This window comes from Gymnogyps californianus, chromosome 6 (genome assembly GCF_018139145.2).
Source record: "Gymnogyps californianus isolate 813 chromosome 6, ASM1813914v2, whole genome shotgun sequence".
Classification (NCBI taxonomy): Eukaryota; Metazoa; Chordata; class Aves; order Accipitriformes; family Cathartidae; genus Gymnogyps; species Gymnogyps californianus.
Window position 1 is genome coordinate 31,386,363 of NC_059476.1, and position 15,647 is coordinate 31,402,009.

The 15,647-nt window shown below is 35.3% G+C and overlaps 1 protein-coding gene across 1 annotated transcript in view; it reads right to left on the minus strand.

Moving 5' to 3' along the window:
• Positions 1 to 4,162: 4,162 nt before the first annotated feature.
• BMPR1A (bone morphogenetic protein receptor type 1A) overlaps positions 4,163 to 15,647 on the minus strand; it is an 82,317-nt gene continuing 70,832 nt past the window's right edge. The window contains exons 7-13 of the mRNA XM_050898687.1: positions 14,412 to 14,511; positions 13,344 to 13,488; positions 12,351 to 12,543; positions 11,664 to 11,961; positions 10,693 to 10,868; positions 9,787 to 9,917; positions 4,163 to 8,746 (exon numbers count right to left, since the gene is read on the minus strand). Coding sequence (XP_050754644.1) covers positions 8,621 to 8,746; positions 9,787 to 9,917; positions 10,693 to 10,868; positions 11,664 to 11,961; positions 12,351 to 12,543; positions 13,344 to 13,488; positions 14,412 to 14,511 — 1,169 coding nt within the window. The 3' untranslated portion in view covers positions 4,163 to 8,620. The remainder of the gene's footprint in view (positions 8,747 to 9,786; positions 9,918 to 10,692; positions 10,869 to 11,663; positions 11,962 to 12,350; positions 12,544 to 13,343; positions 13,489 to 14,411; positions 14,512 to 15,647) is intronic.

A 15,647-nucleotide genomic window follows, 5' to 3' on the forward strand; every position in this document is an offset into this window, starting at 1 on the left:
TAAATAGTTTAAAACCAAGCAAGCAAGCAAATAAAACTAACAGCAAAAAGACAAGCTCATTGGTCTGCTGTCATTGCTGAATATAAATTTATAATTAGAGTAAACCAAAGAGTAGAATTTCTGAACTGTGGAGTTTTTTTGAATTTCCAAAATCTCAAGATGACCACACCTGGTCATGTCCTAAACTTTTCTTCTGTCAAATAAAATATCCCAAAGGCTTTCATTTTAAAGAAGTTCAATTACTGTGATATTTTTCCTTGTCTATCCTAATGCCTTACAAAACAATATTAAAACAATTAAATTTGCCAAAATGAAATGCATTTAGAAATTCCCAATATTTTTTATGAAAGAGGTAAATTCTTATTATGTATTTTATGCCCTTTTAAGGTAGCATTTTCTAACAGAAATCTATCCTGCTGTTAAGGGGTTTTCACCCCACTTGCTTGTATTCTAAGCAGCACTAAACTACAAAATTATGAAAAAAACACATCAGTACCAATACACATTGCACTTAAGACAATTTCTCAAGCAGACAGTATGTATCTTTTAAAATAAAGCTACAAAGCAGTTTCAGCTGACTTGCTGAGAAGATGGTTATTCTCCATCCTCAAAAATCCAACAAAGCGAATGACTAAAAATGATCTCCCATCTACTCCTAGCCAATGCTGATTTTCACACGAGATTAATGGGCCAAGTCTCCCCATTTATTTAGCATGGAGCCACATCTTGCACTGCCCTGCGGCAGGCAGCACAAAGTGCCCGCAAGCTCAGTGTCATCTTCTGTCCCACAGATTGCTCAAATATCTGAGGGAAGGAAGAGAAGAAAAATTTGAAGAGGTGAAATGTCAAAAAGAAAGAAAAGCATCAAATTGTAAGATTGGGTTCTTTCAGTACACAGCTACTATACTGGAGTAACCCAGATGTTTTTACCAGTGGTCCTCCAGTTATGGGCTTTTGTGGTGGCAGTGTTCTGCAGGGCCAAGCCAAGTGTGCTGTCTAGGTCAGGGTAGCTCAAGAAACACCCCGTCTCCAGTGCACACCAATTCCGCAGCTACCAGCTAAGTTCCACAATTACAGACAGGGGATATATATATTTAAAAACACTTTGCTTGTTTTAAAAGCTTTGACAGAAAGCTTCAACAGGAATGAAAACCATACAGCTACTTGGAAAAGGACATGGTAGGTAGTAGATAGTACAGCAGTTCATCCAGACAGGACTTTTAAAGGTTTGGTATCCTCGTGCTTACCAGAGTTTACTTTTGTTGAAGAGTAAGCCAGGCAAGTTCTGAGATCATCAACTCCAGAGTGAACACAATGTTAATATAAAGATGTTTTCTTCTTCAAATATGTGCTTAAGTTAGCCACCTGCATATACAAAGAAGAAATACTTGACTGGAAGACTCTCATTTTTAGACTATGAAGCAAAAAATTAACGAAAGATAATGGGTTAAAACATTCTATTGGCTGCATAAGCCAGGAAGCCTGACTTACTTCTCAAGCGACAAGATGATTAAGCTACCGGGTTGTGGTTGTGGCTTTTTTAAATGAATACATCAGCTTTTTAATAAACTTCCATCTAAACCACCTCTCAAACACAAGCAATCTATCTGACTACTGGTATAAATTTCTTTAAAATCCCCACAAACACTTGTTTTGTTGTTTGCAGCTTTTTGGGGGGTGGGTTTGTTGGGTTTTTTTGTAATATTAACACAGCCACATCGCCATGACCTGCATTTTTAGGCAACAGACTAGAGGAAACCATGTTAATGAAGAGAGAGCAGACTCCAGATTAGGACCTAGAGGAAAGAAAAGTTTGCCACAAAAACGGCAAGAGGACAAGGATGATTAGTTGACAATTTAAAACACAGCTATTGGTTGGCTCAGTGGATTAAGAATAGGGGATATTCAAACATGAAAAACAAACTGAAGCTGACCATAGGCATTAGGAAGAGAGAGTTGTCTGTAAGAGTAGGTAAGTTGCAGTTTCTCTCAGAGCAGACCAACCAGACTAGCATGCCTGATGGCAGTTTCAGCCAAGCACCAATAGGCACAGAAACATGTATACTCACTCCAACACACAGATATATATATCGTCAATCTGAGCCTCACATTTACAAAAAAAGCTTCCAACTTCTCTTAGTACATCCCAAAAATCTGCCAGAAAACATTGCCAATAGTTCAGTTTTCTGGATTTCCAGATCAAACCACTAAGCTTTATAAAAAGATAAAAAAAGCTGTGCATCTTAATGCCTTCACATAATTATTTTGTTACTGAAACTTTTACTGCTTTATGAATGTCAGTATCTTATAGTACATTTTAAAATTAAAGTCTCCTAATGTTTTTTTCTTTTCCGTTACTAAGATTATCTCCTTATTTTACTTGAAATGCAAGTACCCATTGTATAGAAACAATTTTACTTTCTATAGATCCATCAATGCCTGAATTCTGCAGATTCATCTGAACTCATTTCAGATATCCACATCACGCCAGTCTCTGAAGTCCATGGTGGTCACCCCTCACGAACCAGATTCGTGAGGTGGTCAGCCCACAGTAGTGGTCCTCTCATGACTCAGACTGACAGCTGGGATTGACTTAATACATTAACATCAGTGAGAAAGACTGAAGTGGTATTTTGGGGAGAGGTGAAGATAAAGCTGAAGAAGGGATTAATGAAATTTATGGAATTAAATCTGATCCTTCCTGAAATTAGTGATGCTTCATCAATTTATTTAGAAGGTTGTGATTGAATTCACCAACTACTCAATATGATTTTTGGCTTGCACACAAAATATACATGCAGGGTTTTTAGACATGTCACTGGATATAGCTGTTTCAGTTCTTAGATACTGATGCAAGCTCATCAGTAACAAACTTTTATATAGAAGTCAAAAATAATCATACATAAATGGTAACATTTTGATATTTATTATTAGCAGGCAGTAGAACTTTTCACTTACTAAAACCCCGCAATTTTTTTCAAAAAGATCTTCCTATCTTTAGGATACAGCACCATCCTGTGGTCATTTCAAGAAGCAACACTGGGGGGCAGGGAAAAGTGCTTGTCAAAACAGACTGGTGCAAAAAGTTTCAGTTACCCACAGTCTTTTCATTATGTCCTCCTATAACGCCAATATAAAAAACCCAGTTGTCAATCCAACCATGATCAGTGTAATCAGTGAAGATATTCCACAAACTACAGAATAGCCACAACCACAAGAAAAAGTTTACTTTGCCAAGACACTAACTGTAAGGAGACCACATCTTTGTGCACTATAATTTCCTGGTATTATGTATTAAGGAAAAAGAGGTTTGAAGCTACATACGCTCTAGTCTTCCACTGTACTTTCCATAACTCTATTGCAAGAGTTTAACACTTGACTTCACAGGGAAAAAAAAGTGTTATAATTATAATATACTGGTAACAGTTTATATGATGCTCAGATATCAAAACTTTCTAGCTACTGTAAAAAACTATCTTTAAAGCTAAGATTATTCCTGATTAAAGGCAAAAAGAGAATAGAAATTGATCTTACTTCTGCCTGCCTGCAAACTAAAAGTGAACTCTACGGAGAGCAGTAGCCGATACATTTTTGCAATGAGAAAATAAATTCTGAGATTTTATAGAATTGTGTACTCACAGATGAGATATCCCCTTGATTGGTCTTCATTTGCGTGAATCATAAAAACCAGAGTGAATTTAGCAGGCTATACAGAAGTACCTGCATAATTTTGTAACCAACAGCACATAAGTATATTAGCTCCAATCTCTTAATTTGGATATCACTACACAAGAATGTTGTACGCACAGGGAACAAAAAACAACTACAGAATCCCCCATCCCTTTATTTTTTCTCCTCTTACTTGATCAGCTTTGAGGCAAATTTATATGGATAAAACCAACACGTACTGAACTTGAATAATTCTTTTATCTGAATGTATGCAATTTTGACTTGCTTCTGGCTTTGCTGTAAGACAGGGATAAAAATCAGGAGAAGGAAACATTGGTTTTACTGTTGTACCCAAATTTAGTCCAAGGAATACAGGGCCTGAACTTACAGAGCACCAAATAATTCTGAACGCCACTGAACAATAAAAGTGATCATTAACAACTTATTCAACGACTCTGGGGAAAAAAAAAAAACCATAAACGAGGTATTAAAAAGTAGGGAATTATTTAGTTACAGTATTATGATTTCCAAGTCATTACATTTTTAAGGCAAAATCTTATAGTAACAAAACACATTACTAATGTGTACTAAAATAAGGTTATTTACTTAAAAATGATACATTGGACATAATCTGTGTACAGAACAAGCAATTCATGGTAAACTCAATAAGGCACCTTCTAAAGCAGATGCTGTACAAAATACATTAGTGTGTTACATTTTTAAAGGAGTATTCTACACTTCTGGCATATAACACACACAAGAGTGTGACCATTTGTCTTGTTCCACTCTTCTTTCATATTTTATTTACATCTTCTCTAGGTTAACTACAATGTTATTTATTCTTCTTGTATACAATATAGTACATTTCTTTTTGGGCATGGCATGTCAGAGCACAAATGTCACTACATGATGTGGGCTTCTATAATTGCATTCAACGGTAAAATACTACAAAGCAACAATTACATGAGATTTGTTAAAAAATTAGATGTAATGTGCACTCCACTTCTGCTATACCAACCAAGGCTAATACACCATGGCTCCATAAAGCACTGTATTGTGCAACATTGCCAGTCATTTTTAGACATCACTCCTTTTGGAATAAAGATTGTGGGCACAGGATAAAGACTTGACTTCAGGGGCACTGTCAGAAGAATGAGGAAGTGCTAAATCATTCTAATATTTGACAGAAGATGAGCATGTAACTTCCCTTTAAAAATATCTGCAATAGTGAAAGAATGCTTTTTAACTTAGTATCTTTGCTTTTCAAACATTTTAGACCGTTAAAATACAGTCTGTGAAGACAGAGTAGGTGAAATGTATCCAAATGATTTGTTTTATAAACACATTCAAATGGTCATTTAGATCAAGATCTAAAATTTGATTCTAGACTACTATGGAGGTAACTTAACCAGGAACACAAAAACTTTCCTTTCAGCTGCTGAAATAGTAAGAATTACGTGACTCAAATTATTTTCCACCTAATTGAAATCACTTTTGATTTTTATATTAAAAAAAAAAACACCACCCAAACCCACCACATTTGCCAGTTTTGGGGGATTTTTTTTTTTTTTTTGGATGACAAATGCTTAAAATTTTGAGCAACAAAATGAGATTAATCACACTCCAACAGAAGAATCCTATTACCCTCACTGACCTTACAGGCTTGTGAACTCTACAGTATTGCATAAAGCAACAACTTAGCTTAAGAGTCTGCACTAAGTATGCTTAATTACGTAAAAATTAATGGGCTAGTTTTGAGTGAAGTTTTTTTTTTCCAAATGATTGTTAAAATATCAGTATAGACATACTTAGGCTCCAAACAGTGAATGACTTTGCATGGAATGTAGGTGTGTGCTCAAGTCCTTTATGCAACCAGATCCTTTAGCGATAACATTTTTTGGAATATCAGGGAATCAAGGAATGCTGAAGACCTAGCAGCTCCTGTTCAGGACAATGAAAACCGCATATGCATGGTATGACTGAGCATGAACCTAGTAAGTGAAGTACTGAAAAATTAAGGTTAAGCTTAAGGCGGAAAGATTTTTTTTCTCTTAAAGATCATCTTTGCAGCAGTCAGCTCACTACTTCTGCGTTAAAGTAAATGTGTAAATCAATTTAGGTCTTAAGATGTCTACCAAAGATCACCATCCTATTGCCTTGCAAATGCCTAAACAATGGAGAAGAAAATAAGTGAATAATTACAAATTATCAAAATTCACACTTCCAGCAGTGGCTTCCTGAAGACTTGGGAAAAATGAATTAAAAAATTCACAAAACAAGTTTACAGCTAATAATGCCACAGAAGTGGCAACTTCTAAAAGAAATAAAAAAAATATTCTAAATAAGAGTGGGTTAATTTAAATAGACCTCCAATGCTCTGAAAGTTTAAGCTAGCAGGGTACCTACATAAACATTTTTCCTTCTTATTGATAAAAATCCTACAGAAGGAAGGAAAAAAAAAGCTTATCCCTTACTTTTTTTGGCTCATACCAAATATTTTCCAACTACCTGTGCAAAAATTATGCGCGAAGACATGATTAACAATTTCAAACTCATCATATATTTCTTGGCAATGGACGGAGAAACGTTTTTTTAAAAAGCCCTTTATCATGAGGATTGTGGCACAATATCATATATCTCTTGCTGTTTTCAAATAAGTTAAAACCATAGTTGACACACCTCTGAACTTCTCAGCTAGAATACATATTAATACTTAAAGGCATTACTGAACAAAAGTAATGACTTTATTTTTTTTTAAAAAAGAAGTGTCCCTCGAAATAGCTAGTTTTCTATAAAATATGTAGAACTGTTAAATAAAGTCTGTACATCACAATAGAAAATAAAAATACTGCAATCTTTTGCCTGACCATTTACATTATGTGAACTAGAGAATTAAAACAAAAAAATAACACGTTAGAAGGTTGTAATTGTTCACAATCACATTAGTTCTGCATTACATTGTTTTCTATCAGTTGTATTTTCAAGGGAAATTTAAACACATATCAAAACAATCTCCATGTACATATTTTAAGACAACAAATAATCTGGCATAAATCAATCTGAAGTTTTAACATTTTTTCATCAATTTTAATATTATTCCTAACTTTTTTCTTCAAATCTCAACTATGGCATATGCGTGTGTGTGTGCATGTATCTAATTGTACACATGTACCTAGGATTAGGTGGTTTTTTTTTTTACTAAAGCACAAAACACAACGTATAAATAACTTCCCTTTTTAAAGTTATCTAGAACAAGATTTACAGTACAAAGTTATAGGCACTTAAATTATCAAACAGGTTCAATGGTTCCAATACTGCGTGTTCCATTCTTCAGATGATTCACGCATTTGAAGCTTCAACTTGAGTTATGGTATTATTTTCTAACTTCAAAGTAGAAGTGCCAAAGGAGTTATAAATCAATAATTCTACCTTACAGTAACCTCATGGAGGGGTTCTGGCTTTTAACCAACTTGTCTGGATCAGTGAAGAAAAGGAGGGAACTATAGTTTCCTGTGCATGCCAAATAGTTGGCACAGTAAGACCAAATTTTGCAATTATGTTAACTTTATCTTCATGAATTATCTTTCAATGCCATTCCTCCCAAATGTGCTTAACTAGAACTTAAAAGACCCACTGATTTACCCCATCTCAAATCTTGAACTTTGTAACTGTCCACTAAGTGGCCCACAAACGTGGCCGCCTGTGTTTACATCAGGGCAACCCAGCTCAAAATCTTCTGCACGTTGTGGATCTTACCTTCAACAGTTCACATATTCAGTTCTCCTGGTCTTGACCTTTACTGTATTCTCTAATTTTCTGAGTGCCCGACCTGTGCTTCCTGCCTTCCCTCTTTTGTGTCTGTAAATTAGACTTTTTCTCAAGCCTTTCAAAACTTATCTTCTGCCTAGTTTTGTCAAATGATGAAAAAGCATGCTCCTACAGCTGACTGATTCCCTCCTGTACAGAAATGTCATGTTCAGAGCATGACAGGCACCTACCAGTGAGTCCCAATAAAGTAGAAACGCAAAACATATCATCAATGGTCTTTCTGTTAAGATGTAAAGTATTCTACAGCAAAAACGCTGGTTGCATGTGGCATTGTGAAAAATATGCCAAATTTCATAGCCATCCAATTAAGGAGCCCACTAGATTTGTAAGTGAGATGACCAAGGCAGTCTATACCTCTAAGAGAGATTGTTTCAAGCTCTTTACAGACTTAGGTAGGCATTCCTTAATTTATTAATGGTTCACATTTTTACAGTTCTCCTTGTAACCAAAACAAGAATAAAGTTAAAATTGAGATTTTGGAAGATAACTTAATGTCAAGGAGTAAATTCTGTAGCAAATCTCTGATTGTGGAGCCACAAAATGCATGGAGCCCTGACCATAAAACTTTGTTCATTTAAATGGTTTCTTATCTATTCCAAATGACAACAAAATAATCCTGGCACACACATAAAGGCATAAGGAACTGTTAAACTGAGTAGTATCACAAACAGATTCATAAGCTACAGGCTGTTTCACAAAAACTTGGTATGGATTGACTTGGTTTTACCAGGCAGAAGGCAAAAAAAAAAAGCTTATATTCTCCATCTCTGTTGAATCCATATAGCTTGTTAGGCTTTCACAGAAAGCACTGTAATCTGAACATTCAATTCAGTACCCAGAGTTTTACTGGAGACTCACTAAGTATGACTGAAGTCTCAATGCAGCTCAAACAAAAACAAAATGTGTATTTTATCAAGGCTGTCCATATATGTAGCATGTAGTGTATAGAGGCTCTCAGTATCACAGTCCATGAAGTACTGAAAGATTTGATTAGCAGCCTGTAGAAGTGTGCTGAGAAAATATACTGAATCTCAGTTATTTCCTCTTTCCACATAGGTCTCACCCATGTCTGAGTGAAAAGATCTAGGAGTCCAGCTTTGCTCTCCAATGTCAATTTACTATGTCAAATCTTTACATCTTGTGATTCCACCATCTTGGCAAGTGTCTTCTTGATCCTTAAGGCAGTCAGCCTTGAGGCAGGATTATGAGCCCAGCATTCAGACATTAATTTCAATATTGCTCTTAAACACTGTAAAATAAAAAGACAAAGGAACAGTATTGTAACAACTGACAGACGTGAGGTGTATAAATTTGGTTCGCTGTCAAGCCCAAATTATAGAACTCTTAAGTTCAAATGTGCAACTTCTACATTTTCTGCAAAATTGCTGATAGAGAACTATTATAAACAGATCAACTAAAAAAAAAAACCACCACCACGTCCCAATCCTTCTTCTATTACAGTAGCTGGAACTAACTGAAGTGTTTCTTTAGTTTCACAAAGATGCATTACCAGAACTTATAATTACAACTCAAGAACAGCAATACAAAAATGGTAGCAATAAGCAGAAAAATCTCCATATATGTGGCAGAAAAACTGTAGAGAACTTTTTCACTGAAAATGAAGATGTGACAAAAGTTCTTTCAGCAGTCAAAAAATAATATGGAAACAACAGGGAGTTCCTAAAAGAAATCAAGGATTTGGAGAAGAAAGGATATGGCATATCTAGCTTGCTATGTGAAATAGTTAAGGCTTATTTACTGTGTTCAAGCTGTGGCCCTTTAAAAACACATTTAAATTTAATATTTTAGTTACATCATGGCTTGCCCCAGAATGTACCAGTAAAAAAGAAAAAAAAGAAAAAAAAAAGAGGAAATCTACAAACACAAAGAAATTGCTTCATATTCCGTGAAATACCTTATGCCACAAAGCAATATGCTATATACATTAAGACTAATAAAACCACTTAAAAACTCATTTAAGTTTTAGCTCCAGTCAAAACTCTGAAAAATATTCCACTATCTAAAAAGATCTCAGTTAGAGCAGTGTTCATACACTTGGATGCTGCTTAAGGGTATCTTCCCCTCAGATCACTGAAAAGACACATAAAAAACACAGTATTTTGAGTTGTTTTCAAACATATCTTTCTCCTATTGTTGCTGTGAGGTTTTCAAAATATCAGAATGTCTGAATGTAGTCCCTATTTTACAAAGTTTTAATATTTATTAAACTAAAATACCCTTCCATATTAATGAACAAACTGAACTAATTTTTCCTTTCAGCATACTCACTTCATCACTATTCCATCTATTCGATACTACTGGGCGTAGGCGTTTGACACACACCACTTCTCTCATGTCCTCATAGGATGGATCATTTGGCACCATGTCATAATATGGCAACTGATACTCTTCAACAATACCTGGAGATAATTGTGAAAGATCAAGAACCATTAAAAAAAAAAAAAAAAAATCTATATATCTACTCTCAGATTTCCTTAGCCAGGAGCAAAAATGAACTCAATTTTGTGCCAAGGCAAACCCACCACACTGTTATACTGTGATAAAAATCCAAAAATTTCACTGTAACAATCAGACATTTACCAGAAAAGCTCCAACATTATGAATAACAAGTTTAATAGCTACAATAATTCCTTGCAGTCCCTTTGACTTTGATACCCAATGTAAAATCTGACATCTTCTAATCCACTACATGCTACAAAGAAACAGGGAGAAAGCATAAGACAGAAGAAGAGAATACAAATAAAGCTCCATAAGGTCACAAAAGAAGAATGAAAGAAAAGGAAGGACGAGTCACAAAAATATGTGTAAGGAGAAAACTGAATGACACCAGAAATCCAAGAAAGTATAACAAAAGAATAGTATCTTATCAATTACATTTTAAAAGTTTTATTAACAGCACAGGGGTGAAATACATCTGCATCCCACTATTTCTCCTAGACCAGGCACTCTGCTTTTTGAGCAAGGAAAAAAAAAAAGCCTGAGATGCTTAATTGTAACAATCAAAAAGGTTCAGTTCAGTGATTTTCAAGCTGTACTCTAGACAGGCTGTTACTACTGCTTTTAAAGAACATAAGCCTGTTGATATAGCAGGCTTGTTATATTATTTCCTGGAGAAGCATCGTTAAAGTCAGACGAGGGCCTGGCAGATTTTATACAGAATATTTAAAAGTATACCTCCTGTGACGCAGCGCCGAGCCATTTCCCAAATGATCAGCCCGAAACTGTAGATGTCAGCCATGATGTACGGTTGGAAATGGTTTTTATTCAGGCTTTCATCTAGGACCTCTGGAGCCATGTAACGTTTTGTTCCCACTCTAGTATTCAAGGGAACATCAACCTCGTTTGTGTCACTATATGAAAATATTAGGAAGTTAGTGAATTGTAGACTATTACAAGACATGGTATGAAATCCTGTACGATGCAATCACTACACTGCAAAGCTCCCATTTACAAATTAAATTCTTTCTTTTATTTCTCTCTCAATACTACACTTATAATACATTGCAACTCCCTGAAAAAGATTATCTAGAAAAATGACAGTGAGTATGAAAGTTGACAGTTTACTGCTTCTTTTGCAAGACGTTGAAAACACATATGAAAAAACTGAATTAAAAACCACTATAAAGATGAGTATATTTGGTAGCAAGTCAGAAAATTATTTGCAAAGGCTTATGCTTTCTTTCAGGCTCTACTGTAGCAAAAGACTATTCTTTGGCTCCATTGAACTTAAAAAAAAATAAGCAAAAAGTATTCAATAATTCTATTATAGTATTACTTCTTCAATTAAGTTTCAACTCCCTTTACACTGTTGAAATTTTCTGAGATAATTTATAATGAAACTACATGATAGCAATTACTATGAAAGGCCAGTTTTGAATAATGAATGAATTAGTCTCCTCTTCCTTTCCTCTACAAAACTATTTTTATTTTCCACAAGAAGAGTCTTTTCATTGTTCTCTAAACAACCTATTTTCATCTTGATGCTTACCAGCATTCAAAGGAAGAACAGCATTTTACTCTCAAAACTGAAAAAACCTGAAAATATGCAACCAAATGATTCCATCTTCCTTTTAAATTGGATATCTGGTGCATTAAAAAAAAAAAATTATATAAGTTTTCCCATTACAGAGGATTTGTTCATATACCTGTTAAACTTGACTGCAAGACCCAAGTCAGCAATGCAGCAGGTTCCATTTTTCTTTATCAAGATGTTTTTGCTCTTCAGGTCCCTGTGTGCAATAGCAGGCTTGCCTTGTGTCCCATAAATTTCTGTGTGTAGATGGCACAGACCACATGCAGCAGAATACGCCAGTTTGAGGAGAGCCCTGTTGTCTAGCGTAGTGCATTTCAGAAAATCATACAATGATCCATTTTCATGATAATCTGTAATCAAGTAAAGCTGTGTCCAGGAGCCAGTGCCTTTAATATCTGCAGCTATGAAACCTATAAAATATATAAACAAAGTTACAATTTATTTGTACATAAATTTTTTATGCAACAGATATAGTAAGAATTCCTAAAGCTATATTGTCTTGGACTGTATCAAAAGATACCTGTTCCCCTTATGAAAACTAACAATGTAAAAGCTCAGATTTCAACTATACACGAGGTCGCCATTCCAGTCTTCCAGCAAAGAGATTGCAGACACGTTTCCAACCAAGAGCAGCAAGATTCTACCCTTTCAATAACATTTTATTAGCATACATTAAGGGACACGCATCTGGTTATACCATCAAAGCCGCCATATACCCCTCAAGCCACCCACTAAGAACTCCTCCTCCTTCACCCTCACACAAGCCCTCCAGTAGCCAAACAATGCGCTGCTTCCTTACCAAGGATGTTTTCGTGACGCATTAAAACAGTTTGGTAAATCTCTGTTTCTCGGAACCAACTGGCTTCTTCTGTGGTGAAAAACACTTTCACCGCGACTTTTTCACCCCTCCATTTGCCCATCCACACTTCACCATATCGTCCTTTTCCAACTTGCCTCACCATCTGAATTTGTTTGGCAATAGTGCGCTGAACCTAGGGAAGAAAAAAAAAAATTAAAAACAAACAAAAACACCCCACCCCCCAAAAAAAAACCCCAAAACCAAACCAAAACAAAACGAGGGGAAGGTGGAGGAGGGATACCCCGTGACTAACCAGAAGTACCTGGACAAGCTGTTTCTCAAGCTTGGATTGCTTTGAACTTTGATCCCATTGTAAAATTTGTTCTATATTATTTTCCACTATTCCCATTTCAAACTCATTATTGCTGCCTCCAAGGAAGAATTGTATAACAAATACAAAAAGATTAAATCAGCTCAACTTCTTATTTAATTCAGATGCATTCTCTTGCATTCTATTTGTTTCTATTTTATAAATAATTACAGTCATCTGTCTCACTGGATAATTTTTATGCAAGTATTATATAGGATGGTGAATCAAAAATTATGAACAACTATCAGCCAACAAAAAGCAAATCTATTTTATCGGACAGTGGACACTAAGAAAATAAGTATCTTTGAGTTCGCTCAATTCGATACTTCCATTATCTATTCATTGCATTTTTATCTTAATGTCTGTAGGCTCTAATTTTTCTTTAAATTTTGCTGATGCCAACAGATTTCCTAACATATAATCTAATTTTGCACTTCATTTTAGTTAATTATGTGAAGATGGGCTTTCGTACATGTTTGTACTGTATCTTTCACAGTAATTGCATATAAAATAATTAACAGACTGTATGGATAAACTGCTTTGTTCTAGGCATTAGGTACAAACCAAACTTTGTATTTGATGGAGAGAAGTTCAGTGAAGAAAAATCTTAGTTTATGATTTACCAACAAAGGTAGTCCTGATCCACTCCCAGAACTCTGGGACTGGTCAATAAGGTCTTTTAATGACTCCCCAGCAGGAATAAATGCTTCATCTTGTTCCAGGTCACGATTATAACAGTGCCTCTTTGCCATCGACTTACAGTAATGCCTGCAAAAGCAACAGAAGTTAAGCTGAACTCCAAAACACTCTTCAAAATACGTAGTAAATTGAGCTAGGAAAAAAGCTGTTTAAATGCATGAGTTTTCTTAAAAGAAAAAAAATAATCATCAGATTTTACTGTACCTTTTTTTTTCCCAGAAATGTAACTTACATAGTTTTTTAATATTAAGAAGTTGTTGTAATGCATGTAGAGGCACGTTAGTTTATTATGAGTCAGGTGGAAAACCAGCATTTTTAATACTCAACTCACAGCCAGTGTTACTAGCATAACACCGCTGGTTTTGGTTTAAACTAAGAGACTGAACCTTGAACCATGGCAGATGAGGCTGACATGTGCACATTTCTGCTGAAACTGCTAGAAGAATGATCACCTCCAGCACAGGGCTGGAGCCGACAGAAGCAGGCATAGTCTCTTAAACTGCACCTGCGTGAACTGCCATAGTGCAGCTGGTTAATTATTTAGTTTTGAAACACAGCGGAAAAAGGAAAAGTTATAAAACACATCCTTGTCGCTTTAGGTTTGCAAAAGCACTTTACAAGGGTAAATCTCAGAAGTAGATGGAATTTAACTATCAAAAGTGACTGAAGATCCAAAACCATAAAAAGCATTAAGATATTCCTGTTTACTGGATGCTACAGCATCAGAGTTATATGTAGCTTAGAAAACTGTAAACACTTGGTAGCCAGAAAAAAGGATCAAATTCACTTAAATTCCATGCTGTGAACATTTCATTTTACCTAGCAATGCAAACCGCTATCCACAGAAATGTGAAACTAGATTACAACAGTTTCACTTCCAATCTATTTTTGTCAGAAATACATATGATTAACTGAGTACATTTACAAAATATCTGTACTGTTTACACTCATTTGGGAAATTAAAAACGTTGTTAATAAAGTGCTTTCCTTACTTGTAACAAAAGCAGCTAAATAAGATGATCATGACAATTATGCAGACTGCCATAGAAATCAACACTGCCATCCAACGAATGCTGCCGTCAAAAAGTCCATCTATTTAAACAATAAAAAAAAAAAAGGGAAAGTTTCCAAACTCTATTAATTAAACATCTACTGTAAACAGTTTATTTAGGTATATTTTCATATACTGTGTATACGAATGTGCACAAACTGAAACACAGGAGATTTTGTCTGAACATCAGGAAATACTTCTTTACTGTGAGGGTGATCAAGCACTGGCACAGGTTGCCCAAGGAGGCTGTGGAGTCTCCCTCCTTGGAGATATTCAAAAGCTGTCTGGACATGGTCCTGTGTAACCAGCTCTAGGTGGTCCTGCTTGAGCAGGGGGGTTGGACCAGATGATCTCCAGAGGTCCTGTCCAACCCTCAACCAGTCTATCATTCTGTGACAGTATGTGGAGCCACTTGCAAAACATCAGAAAGAAGCAAGGCAGCTGATGCATATAACATACCAGTTCATATGAAATTACACAAAATCTATAGTGTTTTAGTATCAAAGTAAGTATTTACACCAGAAAAGCAGAGATATTTTCATTTGGATGACCCCCCCACACACACACAAAAAAAAAAAGGATTTAACTTGAGATTTTGGAGTTGTTGGTTTTGGTTGACTCTTGTTAGTTTTGGTTGACTCTTGTTAGTTTGTTCTTAGAAATAGAAATGAAGGATTTACAGCAGTAAGGTTCTGAGAAGGTATTAAGCAACAGTTAAACCAGTACGACTTGTCTAGCAATGAATGAGTAAGCGCATCAAAATAAACTATTTTCACTGGGAACAAAAGAAAGAAGAGAATGAATTTACAGTAGATAACAGTTAACAATTTCAGAATACTTTTTTTTAAGATACATTCATCATGGCAAAAGCACAACAGAGATTGAGAAAACCATTTTAAAAAGAAGAGAGAACAGGCTGTGGAAACACAATAAAAACAGATCAAAAGATCACATGCAGATCAAGATATGAGCAAACTGAGTAAGAGAATAAAAATACCATGAGTGACTGACGGAGGAAAACATTAACTTGGAAGTGGCAGAAAAGGAAAACTGGAAATAGAGTATGAAGTGTAGTACAGAGCTTCATATCACAATTACTTAGTAAGGAAAAAACAGATCTGTGCAATACTGTAATTACGTTTTCTCCTTATTTTTATCTGTTGATCAGGAAGAACAG